Source organism: Atractosteus spatula (genome assembly GCF_055471065.1).
Source record: "Atractosteus spatula isolate fAtrSpa1 chromosome 10 unlocalized genomic scaffold, fAtrSpa1.hap1 SUPER_10_unloc_18, whole genome shotgun sequence".
Taxonomy (NCBI): domain Eukaryota; kingdom Metazoa; phylum Chordata; class Actinopteri; order Semionotiformes; family Lepisosteidae; genus Atractosteus; species Atractosteus spatula.
The window spans coordinates 17,207-33,678 of record NW_028296621.1 but is presented as its reverse complement, the minus strand read 5'-3'; the positions used below and the strand labels follow the sequence as shown (position 1 = coordinate 33,678).

General features: G+C 43.1%; 2 protein-coding genes across 2 annotated transcripts in view; both read right to left on the bottom strand.

Moving 5' to 3' along the window:
• The window catches only part of LOC148812657 (scavenger receptor cysteine-rich type 1 protein M130-like), a 33,088-nt gene extending 30,753 nt beyond the window's left edge, over positions 1-2,335 (bottom strand). The window contains exons 1-2 of the mRNA XM_088908493.1: positions 2,332-2,335; positions 2,106-2,267 (exon numbers count right to left, since the gene is read on the bottom strand). Of these exons, the coding sequence (XP_088764619.1) occupies positions 2,106-2,267; positions 2,332-2,335 (166 nt within the window). The remainder of the gene's footprint in view (positions 1-2,105; positions 2,268-2,331) is intronic.
• Positions 2,336-2,370: 35 nt separating this feature from the next.
• Positions 2,371-4,292, bottom strand: LOC148812656 (zona pellucida sperm-binding protein 3-like). Its single transcript, XM_088908497.1, has 7 exons — positions 3,735-4,292; positions 3,518-3,633; positions 3,336-3,442; positions 3,084-3,258; positions 2,889-3,006; positions 2,590-2,690; positions 2,371-2,512 (listed from the first exon to the last, which is right to left on the bottom strand). The coding sequence occupies exons 1-7, from the start codon at positions 4,290-4,292 to the stop codon at positions 2,371-2,373; spliced, it is 1,317 nt and encodes a 438-aa protein (XP_088764623.1).
• Between the last annotated feature and the right edge of the window lie 12,180 nt (positions 4,293-16,472).

The window sequence follows — 16,472 nt, the reverse complement described above, 5'->3', positions numbered from 1 at the left end:
AAACTGTTACTACATTCTGAACTGTCCCATAGGATTCAGTGTTCCATTAGTTTGGCACTAAACTGCTTAGTCTATTGCAGGAATTGTACTTAGTCCTGTCCTGTAGTGTCCTCTAGAGAGCAGCAGCTGTTTACTTGGGCTCATTGCAATTGGGAACATTGTGATTACTGAGCAGGGGACTAAAGTCAGCAGACGAGCGCGTTGCAAATCAGTATTAATCTGGCGTACAGAGCTGCGTGTTAATCTCTGGATCATCTCCAGTTAATGTGATACTGTTCTTACCTTGCAATGGACCCAATCTGACTACTGGCACCAACACCCCTGTTATTACAAATAAACTTCTTATGTACATACCGTGATACATAAGTTTGGTGGAGAGGTTTGGCAGCCCATATTCAGTCAAAGGTGTGTGTGCAGATCACTGTGATATACAGGCATCAACAAACTGACAAATACAATATTAAATGTTTAACTGATAAAACCCAACCGAACCAAACCTGAATATATTAGTGGTGGAAAGGAATCTTTTTATATAGCAAAAGGTCTCTGATCCTTTGGTAAGAACGATGGGTATATAACCCATTGTCCTCAATATTAGAAATGAATCCTTGAGCACTGCCGTTGTACCAACGGTCCTCAAAAGTGCTGCCATTACCCCCGTCCCATAAAAGCCTAACATTACCCTTTCTTGCATAAACTGTAGAACATGCCTTCACATTTCAGTTGCACCTCAGTAGCACTTTGATCTATTATCACCCTACTCTCCACATCATAACCTTTGCTCTTCTAATTCTGGTCTCCTAACTGTCGCCCAAGCCCCTCTACACTGTATGGGTGACAGGGCCTTCTGCTGTTATGCCCCCAAGCTCTGGAACTCTCTCCCCAAGAATACCAGAGTCACCTTCCCTAAACTCCTTCAAATTCAGACTCAACACCTTGTTCTGTAGAAGAGCCTTTACTGAACTGGTTCTATTCTTTACCCCCCTGCTTCTACTTTTCTTAGTACCGCCATCCATGGTCTCCTCTCTCTATTGGAATTGTTTTATCCTGTGTATTCTAATTGTAATTCTGTCAAGTGCTTTGAGGAGCCACCTTCGGAACCATTATATAAAATAGTTTATTCTAAATCCTTGAAACTTTAATAGGGCACTGCAGTAGGGCTAAGAATTGACAGCCTTAGTGGGCCATCATGATTCGTGCAAATAATAGGTAGTCACAAAGGAAGACTAGGATTCACTTGTTATTCATGACTGGGACACTGAAACAGTGGAGAGGCTTTGTGTAGTAAGCATTCAGTCTCAATCTACACAGTCTGTGCTGCTGGTAGAGGTGGTTGTGAACACCCGTCTTCCAAATCAAGTGCTGGGATCTCCAGTCGCAATCCTAATACTTCTCATGACTGTCCACTACCACTGCTGTGAAACCAACACCAGTAAGATAAGACCTCCGAGATTCTAACTGTACCATTATTCACTGATGTTCACCCACCAGTATTGTTCCTCTGCTAAGGAAGGGAAGGCCTACTTTACACCAAGCCCCTGCTGACAATTCCATCCTTGTGTTTCTTTTAGTCAGTTTGTGCAGCCTAGAATAGGACACCAGATCTCACTCTTACTGGGCACTACAGTAGCAACTCACACTCCATAAGCACTACCCCTCTCAGAAATGGGAGAATTTCCAGTATTTTGAACACCTCTGTCTCTCCCACAGTAAAAAAAAGTCACACTGCCCTGCCCAAGGAATAGTGCGGCCATCTTCTCCCAGTACAATGCTTTATTACTCCAGCCATTTTCAGTCCTCATTGGCAGCAATATGGGAAGCATTCTTGAAAGGGGAACCCCCACAAATACTTCCATTGATTAATGGGTCTCACTTCCCTTGAATTCCTCCACCCCATTCAAACCTATAAACCATAAAGAAACAAGGGCGAGCAGAAGGGTCTTTCACAGCTTTGAGATGTTGCCATTACAAGGCGAGTGGAGGCAGGAGAGTCACAAGGGCCAGGCTGGAGCCTTCATTCAAGCACCTGGGGAGGAAGAAGGAGAACAATCCAGCTGAACTGCAGGACACCCACCCCTACAGGAGCTCCTCCTGCCAGACCCTACCTGTCCACTGGCCAACATCTCCGAAGTCCTCTGCTCCCTCCCCATCCGCACTGGAGCTCTGAGGGTCTCCCTCCTCATCCTCAGTCCAGTAAGCTCCCACATCCAGAGGACCCCCTACTGGTGCCACAGCCACCCGACTGCTGGTCACCAGGCTCCTGGTACCTGTGGACAAGCAGCACCCAGGAGTGAGGGATCCGCTATACCCAGAGTCCCACAGTGATGCTACTCATCTAAATAGTCCCTTTGTCCAGCATGGGATCATTCCTCAGTTGTCCAAGCATGGTTGTCTCTTGGGCAGAGATGCATCCACCAGGGATAGAGAACCAGACCCACCTTCATTCTGACTGCCAGCACACTTGGACTCACAGCAGGCACAGACCTCATGGTCACCATACAGCTCCTCCCACCTGAAAGAGAGGAGGACAGGTGAGGCCTCCACCTGGCATGTCCCAGAGCACCCTCAGCAGGCTCCTTGCAGAAGTACCTCTTCGCCTCCCTGTTGTAGGTGCAGGACTTGGTCCCTGGTGTTGCTTTAGCAGGAGCCACAGCCATGACACAGTGCATGTACAGCTCAGTCACTTCATGCTGCAAGAGGGAAGGTCACAGCATTAAGGGATCAAGGCCAATAGAGGGACAGAGAAGGACCTTCTGCCATCAGTGAAGGCAAGCTGGCAGCTCTTGGCACTACAGCCGCCACAGTCTGGTTCACATCTAGATCATGGATGGAAAAGCAGACAATGGATCAGTAGAGCAAGAAGGCTGAGCAGCCTTTGAAAGCAGTACCTTCCTGGACAGCTTCTTCTGGAAGAGGAAGGCATCAATTGTGAAGCGGAGCATATCCTTCTGCTTGGAGGGGACAAACCTGGACAGGCAGCCATCTGCCTTGCTGTCCACCATGCACCTGGGGACAAGGACAAGGATGAACCCCTGCAGGCTCTCAGGGCTCCTGCCCACCTCTCCTCCCAGAAGGGGCCATACCCCAAGTTGTCGATCACAGGGAAACGGGGCTGGGAGTGCTGGTCTGGTTTCTCCGTTACGTAACATGAGTGGATGTACAGCCTCTGCTCCACTGTGGCAAAGTAGGCAGTGGCCTGGAAGTACATGGGCTGACCCAGGAAGTACTCATCCTTAGGAGAGAGCCGGATCCAGCGGGCTGGAGAGAGAGGCAGCATTACACCTGCACACAGCACCCCCTGCAGGCAGGAGGAGCCACTCACTCAAGGAGCTTACAGTTGGTGGTGAGCAGGACAAAGCTGTGCTTGTTCTTCAGGTCCTTGAAGAAGGTCCTTCTCCTGGCCCACGTGGGGACATAGCCAACCTTGTAGGAGTAGTGGAACCTGCAGGACAGAGGGGATGAGGGGCTTCTGGACACTGTCCCAGCGGCTTCTCAGCAGCAGCAGAGCCCTGCCTACCTGTTGTAGGAGCACTTGACTGGCACAGAGAAGGGAATGAAGCGATGCACAGGCGCACTGGAGGAGGGTGGTGCATAGCGGAGAGTGTTGGAGTACACCAGGCGGCCCTGGACAACCTGCAGGGTTACAGAGGAAGGGATATTCCCAGGAAAGGCAACCCCGACACTAGCCCTACAGCTCACATCGATACACTGCCTGTAGATGAAGCCCCGCTTACCGATCGCTCGGTGCCACACTCGTGAAGCCCGTAGATGAAGTAGAAGTAACGGCGTGTGGTTCGGCTGACACTGCAGTTACCCAAGGTCACCTCCGATGGCCGACAGCTGAAGCCGAACAGGAGCCGACTGACCCTCACGTACATCCTGCTGGAGTCGCACCACACAGCCACTCCTCGGGTGCCCCCGATGGCCGGGCGAGCCGGCTGCCGCCCTCGCTGGGGAGGAAACAGGACGCTCTTGATGTAGGCTGGTAAGGGCCGGCTGCCGGCTTCGGGCTTCATCTTCTCCTTGTCGAAGTAGGGCGAGTACGCGTCTCTGGACACGGGAAGACGGCGGAAATCGGGAGCCAAGGACTGCGAGTCGTTCTCGCTTGCAGACAGGTCTTCGGAGGGCGCATCTGCCAGGTTCAAGTCCTCCGACTGGGCTGCGTCTTCGAGAGCCGGGAAGTCGGCCTGGAGCGCTAATGCCCGAGAGTCCCAGCCAGCTGGCCCGGCGGAGATCAGTGCGGGGAGCCCAGCCGCTGCGCACAGGCACAGCATAAAGAGAAACGAGCGCATCGCCAAATTAACGTCCCGCTAAATTGCTACAGGGGTAAGATAAGTAAACCACCAAACTGTGTTGAAGCAAGAGAGCATAAAGTGTGAACGCTGTGACTAGGTTTTTATACTGGCAGGACCTGCTTCCACACACCTGGTCACACTACCGCTCAATCAACACAATCAGTTACACACAGAGACCCGGATTGTTCTCAGCGTCTAATTAGAACCTGCTTCCAGTCTGAGGCGGGACTCCGTGAAGCCGCCTGCACACTTTCCCGTGTGTATCTGACCTCAGCGGAGGAGTTCCACGCAATTTCGACAGAATTAAATCACCCACACGTGTAAAATTTGCTCAGATTAATTTATTGTTCAATTAGTTTCTAATTTCCGAGGACAGTGTGTTAAACTCGCTGTCAGACAGAGTACGGAACATGCGACACGTCCGTCCACACTTTCCTTTATCGAGGGGGCTGTTCTATCAACACGTACCGCAATGAAAATAATTTTACTATTTTTCATGTGTAATTGCATGTCATATTAAAATGTGTAATACAAGCATTTCTTTGCTTCCCAGTAAAGAAATACTGATCAGCTTTTGACATGATCTGATAATAATTTGTCTGATTTTCCAGAGATTGCTTTTGCTTCGCAGCACTGAGAACCAATGGAAGCCCGTTTCCGCCAGGGAGTAAAAAAAAAACGCGCTATGGTATCTCAGAATTGACTTAGAATCTCAGAATTGCGACCTAAAAACTCAGAATTGCGACTTAAAAACTCAGAATTCCGGCTTTATATCTCGTAATTGCGACTTTATCTCTCACATTTGCGTCTTCGAAATAGCCCATATTTCATTGTCTGTCCTTTTGTTATTGTAATGGATTCGGGTTCCAGGGCTTGTGCCCCCGCCGCTCCCACCCTACTTCGTGTCTCACTGTATTGGTTCGAACCCAGGCCTTGCTAACTGAGCTAAAGAAGCCCTTCTTTTTTAAGTAAAAAAGGACATACAATGGAAATATGTAAAAAGTATAAGTTTCAGATTTTATAATTGTGAATTCCTCTGGATGTGAAGTGTCTATTTCTCTATCTTATATCATATTCTGTCTCCGCTTTTGTATTTCTGGTGTTTCAATATTTTTTTTAAAAAAAGCCCACCGTCCACTATTCCATCCGGGTACTATGGAAGCCTCACTGGCGGAAATGGGATTCCATAAAAATAATGTAATTAATTTGATTTTTATCAGGGCACTGTACAAGACAAGTCTTCAGGCCTATAGATCCTATGATCTTGTACGATTCATCAATATAGTGTAACGGAACGGCCGACATACAATTTGTAGTTCAGGTGGGTAGCTTCGTCAGCATGCGTAGGCTGCAAAGGAACAAGTAATAGGTTTATTCCATGCTGAAAAAAGGAAGAAAGAAAACACAACGTTTCAGCCGAAACGTGTTTTCTTTCTTCCTTTTTTCAGCATGGAATAAACCTATTACTTGTTCATCTGCGACATACAATTTGTACGATCTGGTTGCAGTGTGGTGAGGGCACCGCCCTCCCCTGCGCATAACAGGGATGCTGGCCGCCGGGGCTAAAGAAAGTGTTCTTTAGCTCAGCTGGCAAGACCTGGGTTCGAGCCAATGCAGTGAGGCACGAACTAGAGTGGGAGTATCAAGGGTACAAGCCCTAGAACCCGAATCCGGCATAATAACAAAATGACAGACAATTAAATATGGGTTATTTCGAAGTTGCAAATGTGAGAGAGAAAGTCGGAGTTGTGAGTTACTAAGTCGGAATTCTGAGTTACTTAGTCGGAATTCTGAGATACCATAGCGCGTTTTTTTTTAACTCCCTGCCGGAAACGGGCTTTCATACATTTCAATTAGTCTGATCAGTGTAGGACAAGTTCATGTAGAATCATTACTATGTCTGTCTGTGTCTTGTTTGTATATAAATGAATGTCTTTGACAACTTAATGTTAGTTTTTAATTTAGTTTTACGATGTAGGTCATGCGTTAACATATGCACGATCATACGAAATGTCTCACTCCTGATTCAGCTCATGCTCCATAGGAGAGAAGAGATTCCTCCTGCTTCTCGTACAATCATATCAGAACAGAAGCCCGTGTCACCCAGCTCTGATTCAAGAGCGACTCGCATCTTCAGCCTTTTTTTTTATTCGTGATCCTAATTTTCTTTAGTTTTGATCAATATTGAACTTTTTCTAAATAAAACGACAATAATCAAACATGCAGGCAGATTTTTAAAAAGTTTTAGGAGCTGACAGGGTGCCCCTTTGGAATAGTTGTCAGAAAATGTGAGAAAAGGAAAGGTACGTAAGCTCTCACACACAGCATTAGAGATTGGCATCTGATTGAAAAAAAAAACTACCTGTCTCCCCAGCATTTAACGGTGCTGTTGTTTTGATGTTACGTATTGTTAGCATTTTAATGAATTGTTAAAAGATTGATACACAAATCGTTAAATAAGAAAACGTAAAAACCCTAGCTGTAAGCAATTGGCCATTCATATTCCTGAATTTTAAATCCCTGTGTTTATCTGTATCCGAATGCCTGGTGCAGCTATTTTGAAAGCAGAGTCTATGATTTACTGTATTGCAGAAGCGTATTGTTGCCACCAAAGAAAAAAAATCCTGAGTTTACAGGAGTGAAAGAGGAAACAAATGCAAACACCGTTTAGAAAAAACACACACGTCTCAGGCCTTAACCATGACAAGGATGGGATTTGAACCTAGACGAGCAGAGCACAATGGATTAGCAATCCAAAAAGTGACTCCTGTTTAATTTTCTTTTCGCTTGCTCGATTTGTAGTACGCTCCTCAATCCTTACAAACGATAAACAAAACGGCTTCATGTGCCACAGCATTCTGCTGCAGGTACTGTTTGCACCGTGTATTAGACGAACCCGAATTAAATATTTCAAATATGTGAAGAATTTCATGAAACCTGAAAAAAGATCACAGCCAATGTCAGCAATTCGGAGCCTGTAGGCAGCTTCAACAGAACAAAACGATCTGAAGCCGCAATACTTTCATAGAGTGTATTGTGACACTCTAACCACGTTGTTGCTATTACTGCTACTTCTGCTGAAGTTGCTTTAAACTCTACTCAACGGGCAAGTAAAGTTGTACAAGGAATAGACTACTTTGAGCCGTCCAAATTCCATTATATGAATTTAAGCTTTTTTTTTATTAATAACAGCATTAGTAACACAATGCGTGCTCAGAAACGTTACTTATTAGCTTATGAAGCAATAGTGTTTCCACAATTTGCGGTCTTCAAAAAGTAAACGCTGAAGTTTTTATACTTCCTTGTGAGCAGATCACCTTTGATTTAGAAAAGGAAAACTTACTCCCCTGTTGCTTTCATTGCAATATGTGAATCGAGACCCAAGCGCTAAGAAAGCTGAAAAACGCAGAAGTCATAAACCCGATTTTAATTTAGATACACATTTTCTAATGCAGCCTTCATTACAAGACAGTCTATTTCTCGAAAGCGTGTTATGTAAAAAAAGAGAAAAACGAAAATAAATGGATGACAATATTTAAAAGATGAAGATTTTACTTTTGAGAAATTGTCATTTTATGTATCTAGACGCTTTTCAACCACTGCTTTTAGAACTTTGCTGTGCTTCCTGAATCATTTTCAGTGTTATAAACTGGGGGTGGAGGTAGCGATCACTTTGTAGAGCAGTTGATAGGCTGGAGCTGTTCAGACTACTCTTGTTTTTTTCTCAAATGCTCCCATCATTTTTCTTTCACGGTAGGACGCGAGTGTGTACATGTGTTTGGTTTTCGTTTCACTGATTCTCATTGAAGATTTGGGAATTAACGATGAAAGAATCAGTAGCCAGGAAGGCAGAAGCTTTGGTTCTCAACGATCTTGAAGACACGCCCTTGTAGAGCAGCCTGTGATGATTTGTACTACAAAAGACCAAGTGCTCAGTGACGTCTGCGTTTACCGTTGAAACTTTTCATCTCAGGTGCATAAGCAGTTGTGTTAAACATAGCTGAGTGGTGCAGCGGAAGCGTGCTAGGCCCATAACCCAGAGATTGATGGATCAGAGCCATCCTCTGCTATACACAATTGATAAACACACCATCAGTTTAATGAAGTGCATTGAAACTGATTTCTTCTCTCGTGTGTGCAAACTTCACACTTACAGTGCCTTGCGAAAGTATTCGGCCCCCTTGAACTTTTCAACCTTTTGCCACATTTCAGGCTTCAAACATAAAGATATAAATTTTTTATTTTATGTGAAGAATCACCAACAAGTGGGACACAATTGTGAAGTGGAACGAAATCTATTGGATTTTTGAAACTTTTTTAACTAATAAAAAAATGAAAAGTGGGGCGTGCAAAATTATTCGGCCCCTTTACTTTCAGTGCAGCAAACTCACTCCAGAAGTTCAGCGAGGATCTCTGAATGATCCAATGTTGTCCTAAATGACTGATGGTGATAAATAGAATCCACCTGTGTGTAATCAAGTCTCTGTATAAATGCACCTGCTCTGTGATAGTCTCAAGGTTCTGTTGAAAGCGCAGAGAGCATCATGAAGACCAAGGAACACACCAGGCAGGTCCGTAATACTGTTGTGGAGAAGTTTAAAGCTGGATTTGGATACAAAAAGATTTCCCAAGCTTCAAACATCCCAAGGAGCACTGTGCAAGCGATCATCTTGAAATGGAAGGAGTATCAGACCACTGCAAATCTACCAAGACCTGGCCGTCCCTCTAAACTTTCAGCTCAGACAAGGAGAAGACTGATCAGAGATGCAGCCAAGAGGCCCATGATCACTCTGGATGAACTGCAGAGAACTACAGCTGAGGTGGGAGAGTCTGTCCATAGGACAACAATCAGTCTTACACTGCACAAATCTGGCCTTTATGGAAGAGTGGCAAGAAGAAAGCCATTTCTCAAAGATATCCATAAAAAGTCTCATCTAAAGTTTGCCACAAGCCACCTGGGAGACACCCCAAACATGTGGAAGAAGGTGCTCTGGTCAGATGAAACCAAAATCGAACTTTTTGGCCACAATGCAAAACGATATGTTTGGCGTAAAAGCAACACAGCTCATCACCCTCAACACACCATCCCCACTGTCAAACATGGTGGTGGCAGCATCATGGTTTGGGCCTGCTTTTCTTCAGCAGGGACAGGGAAGATGGTTAAAATTGAGGGGAAGATGGATGCAGCCAAATACAGGACCATTCTGGATGAAAACCTGTTGGAGTCTGCAAAAGACCTGAGACTGGGACGGAGATTTATCTTCCAACAAGACAATGATCCCAAACATACAGCAAAATCTACAAAGGAATGGTTCACAAATAAACGTATCCAGGTGTTTGAATGGCCAAGTCAAAGTCCAGACCTGAATCCAATCAAGAATCTGTGGAAAGAGCTGAAAACTGCTGTTCACAAACGCTCTCCATCCAACCTCACTGAGCTCGAGCTGTTTTGCAAGGAAGAATGGGCAAGAATTTCAGTCTCTCGATGTGCAAAACTGAGAGAGACATACCCCAAGCGACTTGCAGCTGTAATCGCAGCAAAAGGTGGCTCTACAAAGTATTAACGCAAGGGGGCCGAATAATTTTGCACGCCCCACTTTTCATTTTTTTATTAGTTAAAAAAGTTTCAAAAATCCAATAGATTTCGTTCCACTTCACAATTGTGTCCCACTTGTTGGTGATTCTTCACATAAAATAAAAAAATTATATCTTTATGTTTGAAGCCTGAAATGTGGCAAAAGGTTGAAAAGTTCAAGGGGGCCGAATACTTTCGCAAGGCACTGTACGGCGCTCTTTGATCTTTACAAATACGCAGATGCCCAAATGTTTCTTTGGTTGTTCTGAGATCCTTTACAGATTCCTCAAATCCTTCAAATGAACATCCATATCAGCACAATTATGTTTATATATTTTAAAATTAGGGTACATACAACCAAAATATCAATGTACATTTGTACAGTGCTCATTTAATAATGATTGTCAAGGATTGTCAAGTTCTCCAACAACTCTGTGTTATAATTTTAAAATATTTTTGCTAAGGATACACAAAGGGTGTATAAGGCATTCTCCCTACAGCCAGCTGAAGATAAAATTCCACACGTGAAAATGGTTTAAAACACACTCATTTCCTGCAAAGTTCAAGAGGGTTTTTAGCGGAGATTATGTTCACATTGAAACAATCCGAAGCGCGTCCCTGAGTGGGCTTGAACCACCAGCCCTTTGTTTAATAGCTGTACAGAGAAACACTCCCGTTGCATTTCACCATTCACACGTTTGTAGTTAAAGAAAATAAAATGCTGGCATTTTCCTGCCAGCCGGCAGTATTTCTTCGGCACTGACCAAGAATAACCAAGAACATTATTTCATCTTTCGCAGGCTGTAATTTCCAAAAAAGGAAGTGAATACTTGTATTAAACTAAATCAAGCCGACGGAGATGCACTGCCGTTGTTTTGCTCCACTTTTCATTAAAAGGAGAAAAATTACCTGCTTTTTCTTGCAGTATTTCTTCTGTCCTGATAAGCAAGATTTGTATTTTATCTTTTAGAAGTTGTATGAATTTCTTGAAGTTCAGAAACAACTTGTTCCAGAAAAGAAATGAACAGTTGCTTCAAAGTAAATCAAGACGTACAGTATGTCTCTCTCGCTGTGTGTGCTCTTATCTGTCCATCTCTCTCCTCTTCTCTCACTCTGGCAGTCTGTGCAGAGTATCTGAAGGGGATGTAACACCACTTGGCAAAGAAGAAAAATTCTCAGAGGCAGAATAAAAAATCAACGCCGTACTGCTCTCTATCCTCACAATCCAGAACCAGAAGATATTCAGACAATCAGTGCTGCTACATGAACAATATCAGACAGAACAGCCTGGACACAAGTCACATTTCCCCCTTTTATCCTATCTCCCAGCCCTCTTAGAGACATAAAAGAGCTCCTGGTTCTCCTCTCTGTGAACTGGGCTCAGGGGTCACTGATCTGGCAGTTGTGGGCTCTGTTCCAGGTCGGAAGCAAGAAGGTTCTATTAACCCTTTCCAGGACTTCCAGCCCTTCAGTATTACTTTCTTTACTGTATATCAGGCTCCAAACATGTTTTTTAAGTGTTTTATAACACAAGTGAGTGTGGAATTATCTTTGTATTTATGTTATAAACACCAGTATTGACACTCTGATCAGTATATTGATTATTAGTAGCGAAAGGCCGATGGTCGTGACTACAATAGTGACCAGTTGACCAGTCTGTAGCTCTGAGCAGTGGGACTGCAGCAGCAGAGATCAAACAGAAGAAGACCTGTCTGTGTGTGATTCTACACCAGCCCTGGGATTCAGCTGCTCTCATAAGTGTCTCACAGACAGTCTTATAAATGTACAATTAGATGAAGTCTTGTAACAGTTATACAGTTAATTTAAATCATCAGACTACCTATAGAGCTGAGAGCTGGGTGGAAATAAAACCAGGATACACGTTTTAACCTCCAGGAACATGAGTCTGATCCTCCTGGCTTCTATACTCTGATGATTCGTGTAAAACCCTTGAAAGCGCTTATTTCAGGGACTCGTGCTCGTTCTCTACTGCTCCACACGGGTACACTTTGTAACACATTAATCTGTGAAGTAAACGCTTTTCTTTTTGCAACATTTCGAGTACCTCTGGCATTCATGAAAAAGACACTCAAAAGCAGCAGAGACACGCTCTGCTCTGTCAGAATAAGCGCTGTGACGTCACAGACACCAGCCAGAGCGCCGGGATCAGAGAGAGAGACCGCGGGAGGCGCACGGAGAAGAGTTATTGATCACTTATCTATCGACAACCAATTATTTAAACTGAAGAACCGTAGAAAAATCGATTAACTTCACCTATTGGTGAGTACTGTTTCATTTCTTGACCCTGTTTAAGTATCTAGAAAACAGTTAATAAAGACTGTATCGACCAATTACCATAATGCTAGTATTTATGTAATATTAGTGATACTTACAGTGTTAGGGTCAGAGTATTAACACTCATCATCATGTTAGTTTTCATGAGAGTATTACTGTTATTATAAGTATTATTAGTCTAGTTGTAGTTTTTGTCAGTGTTAGTAACAATGATAGTGTATGTTTTGGTGATAGTGTTACTGTTGTAATATTAGCAGTATCTGCATTAGTGTTAGTTATAGTGTATCTGTACCTAAGAGTGTATGCGGTGTCTATGTGCGTATATAGTGTCTATTTGTGTATCTGTGAGTCTGAGTGTATATATGTGAGTGTGTGAGTGTCTTATTGTGTGTATAAATGTGTGATGTGTCTGTGAGTGTAAATGTGTGTGAGAGTGTAGGTGTACAGTATATCTATCAGTGTGTGTGAATATGTGTGTAGGTGGGCTTGGGTTCCACTGATGTGTCTGACAGAAGTGACCCATCAACAGGTGTTGAGTTCCAGAGCCGCTTGCAAATAAAAAGACTTTCTAGAGTCCAGGCCAACGTCCGGAGAGCTGTGAGTTCTCTGTTTTTATCAGTATTAGTAATAATGACAGAAGTAATTCCCACGCAAATGATTATTAACCAAAACAGACATCAGAAAATATCGCCTTTGCAATGATGTCACTCCTCTTCTTCATGAATTTTCTTTAATGACAGGACATTTCTCTGTCTGAGTGCCTGCTGTGAATAGTGTGACAAGCCATTTATTTCCAATATTTTCTAGTTCAGTTATTTATTGCATACAGAATATTATTCTCATTAAGAATATTTTACCTGCAAAGTCACAGTGAAACTACTACGGCGAATTAACTTTTTATGGGTGGAAAATGTTCAAAAGACTTAATGCTCCAGGGAAGGCTTGAACACACAACCTCATTATAACTCCACTGTGCACAGCTACACACACTGACCAGCTGTGCCACTGGACCTCTCTAAGGCAGGCAGGCTCCTACACCAACTGTAAAACTGGCACAAACGTAGGGCGAAACACGGGGTTTTGGCTGTGGATACATCTCCACATGGGGGAAAGGGACAGTCAAATAGTAAGGAAAATAAAAGAGAAGGAACTGAAATATACAGTATGTTATCACTGTAATGTAGGAAGAGGTGGTCAACAAGCAAAACAGCTTTGCGGATAATGTGAAGCGACATTGTTTTGTGTCAATTAGCCCATGGATTTCGCTTCATGTGCCTTAACCTGTGCAATTTGTATGATTGTTGAATGAGATTGGTTTCTTCACAAGCCCGGTCAATTGCCAGTGGAGAGCTTGATGACGCACACCTTCATGAAAACTCTCTTTAAGATGATCACACCTTTCATTGTCAGGTCGCCTCCTTTGCATACAATAGTAGCACCAACACTAAGAGAAAGGATGAGAAATGGCTTTTATCAAGTGATTGCAGTGTTTGTTTGACTGAGGATCCTTGTGTGCTGAACTGGCCTCTGGAGAAGTGTAGTGCAGTAAAAGAGAAGATTTGTATCACTCAAGACTAACGGAACAGAACAATACAATTACAATACTTTTATGAGAGTAAATAATACTGGTGCATCACAGTTCTTATAATGGTGAAAATAGGAGCACCTTCTCTACATTTTTGACTGACGTATTTAAACGGCAAGAAATACTATCACTATGCAATTAATTAATGCAGTTGAGCTCCTCTAAATGTTCTAGTCTGATGAAACAATGTATAGAATTAGGTGACAATATCGGAATTCATTCAAATGCACAAGATTAATTTTCAGCAGCAAAAATACGCTCGAAAATATTTTACAAGAAAGAAACCTTACATTCACCCTCTACATTAGCAGAGAACAGTAGGACAGTTAGTGTCACTGGACACTACATCACAGAGGCTGATCTTTTTGGACTTCAGTGAGTCTTCCGACTTGTCGTAGCTGTTGAAGAAGCACCTGTTGAATCTCAACCGAGATTTCCTGAGAGATCGTTCAGCGAGCGAGTCCTCCCTCTGGACTCCGCACTGAGCTGAAAGCTGCGCGAATTCCTCACTGTATGTCCTGTACTGTTACATCCGTTCTTGTGTATGTGTTATCTTGTGTTATCTACATGTAGAAATGTGACAAGAACACATCGAACTTTTTCCATTTGTGAAGGAAAATGCTAAAGAGCCTGAAAACTTTGAACATTTAAGTTAGCGTGCTTTATATACTGTATATTTTTTACTTTACTTTATATGCTTGGGGTGGCTAAGGATCTGTGCCTGTGGCTGGAAGGTTGCTTGTTCAAATCCCTCTGCCGGCAGAGGAATCCTACTCCGTTGGGCTCCTGAGCAAGGCCCTTAACCCCAACTGCTCCAGGGCACCATACAATGGCAGACCCTGTGCTCTGACCCCAGGCTCTCTCCTCCATGAGAGTGTGTCTCATGGAGAGCAAGCTGGGGTATGCAAAAAGATAATTCCTAATGCAATAAATTGTAAAGGGTTAATAAAGTGAGGTTATTATTATTCCTTACAGCAGAGCAAGCAAATTGTTACAAAAAACACCAGCTAATGTCCACCAGCGGAATTAACATTAATATACTATAAGGTGCTGTTACTTGGGAGTGTTAATCTACAGATAAATTAAACAAATGGCATTTATAGCTCTAAAGAGGTTAACATAGATGTCTGTAACAGATCTTTTCAGTTCATTGCTGTTCCTCTGACTTGGTGAGCCTTTGGAATTTTAAAAGCATTTTGCTTGCCTCTCGTGTGGTCTGTGTACCAGTCCATTAAGAGCCCCACTATCACTGTGTCGTGTGTGGTCCTACACAACTACACAGCTATCTACTGGAGTCGTCTTCTGTCCGTTGGTAGTTGAGAACAGATTTAATACGGAGCTGCGCAGAAATTTCTGTGGCAAATATTGCTGCAGAACTAGCCCGTGCACAACAACGAAGAGAAAAAAAAATACCACAGTGTTGCCCATAAGAGGGAAAAATAGAAATCAATTGTTCAAACAATTACACCATTCTTACAGTGGTCTCATGTTATTTTTCTTGCCATAAGAACAGTGGGATTGTTCAATTGTATTGTTCCCCAAATGGTTAAATAATAATAATAATGATAATAATAGTGGTGGTAGCTGATCGTTCTTGTCCGTGGCAGAGTGACCTGTGCGAAAAAAGTATGTTGATTTATTCTCCACAAGGCATCACTTTAGCGTGGGTTTTAACCCATTCAGTGCTTATTTCAACTAACGCCACGTTCCTTTTTCTAGGTCTTCAAATAGTTTACAATGTAGAGGTATCTTTAGTAATAAGAAAAAAGCTGCACCTCGGAGATCCATCTCACAAAAGCAAAGACTTCTTAAAGTGCACTTATGAGCTGTAGAACCTGAAGGAGTTCTCTCTCCTAGATATTAAACGCGCAGATAATGAAATCAGTGATTTACGATTTCCGCAACCTTCCAATAAATGCATCTAAGACATGTAACAAACACATTGCGCAGCTGCAGTGGTGCATTTGGTCAGTGTGCAGTACATAGTGGAGTCATGCTGAGGTTGTGAGTTCAAGCCTCACCAGTGGCAGTTTTGCCTGTGATTTCAGCTGCAGAAACTTGCTGTTGGATTTAGGTTGGTTCTTCTGTTACTTTTTCCGCTCGATGGAGCTTTATTAATGCAGGCACACCTGCTTCCTCTGCATTTTATTTTATCGCTGCTCACAAACCAACATACTGCAGACACCTCTGATACTGTTAATGCTTGTGGGCCACGTGTTCCTGCTGTCAGCCTATTATACCATGTTCATGCGCGTCTAGAAACATTACTGCTCTAGTACAGGAGCGAAAGACTAAATGAAATCACACCCACTTTGAAAAAATCACGTTTGACAAACCATAGGATGACGAGATTGGGATTCTTTGGTTGTTTGAGTACATAAATCAAAGACACTGCGTTCAGCATATTCACATCAGGCTCTCGGACAGAGATAAACCCAGAGAAAATCTTCTCACGTTTTAATCTGTAACTGCAGGAATCAACAAATTGTTAATTATTTCAACTTCACTTACAATTTTTAAACAATTTACAAACCCCACAGTGGACGACATTTGGCTCCGGCACACATCAGTTGCTTGGGATATCATTGTAATATTTAATTTGCTTTCCCGTCACACCACTTTTATTAATAATGAAGTTTATCAATACACGTTTATTTAAAACATGTCATTTATTATTGATACAGTTTCATTCTGTCTTTATTAGGAGCTGTATCACAGCTAA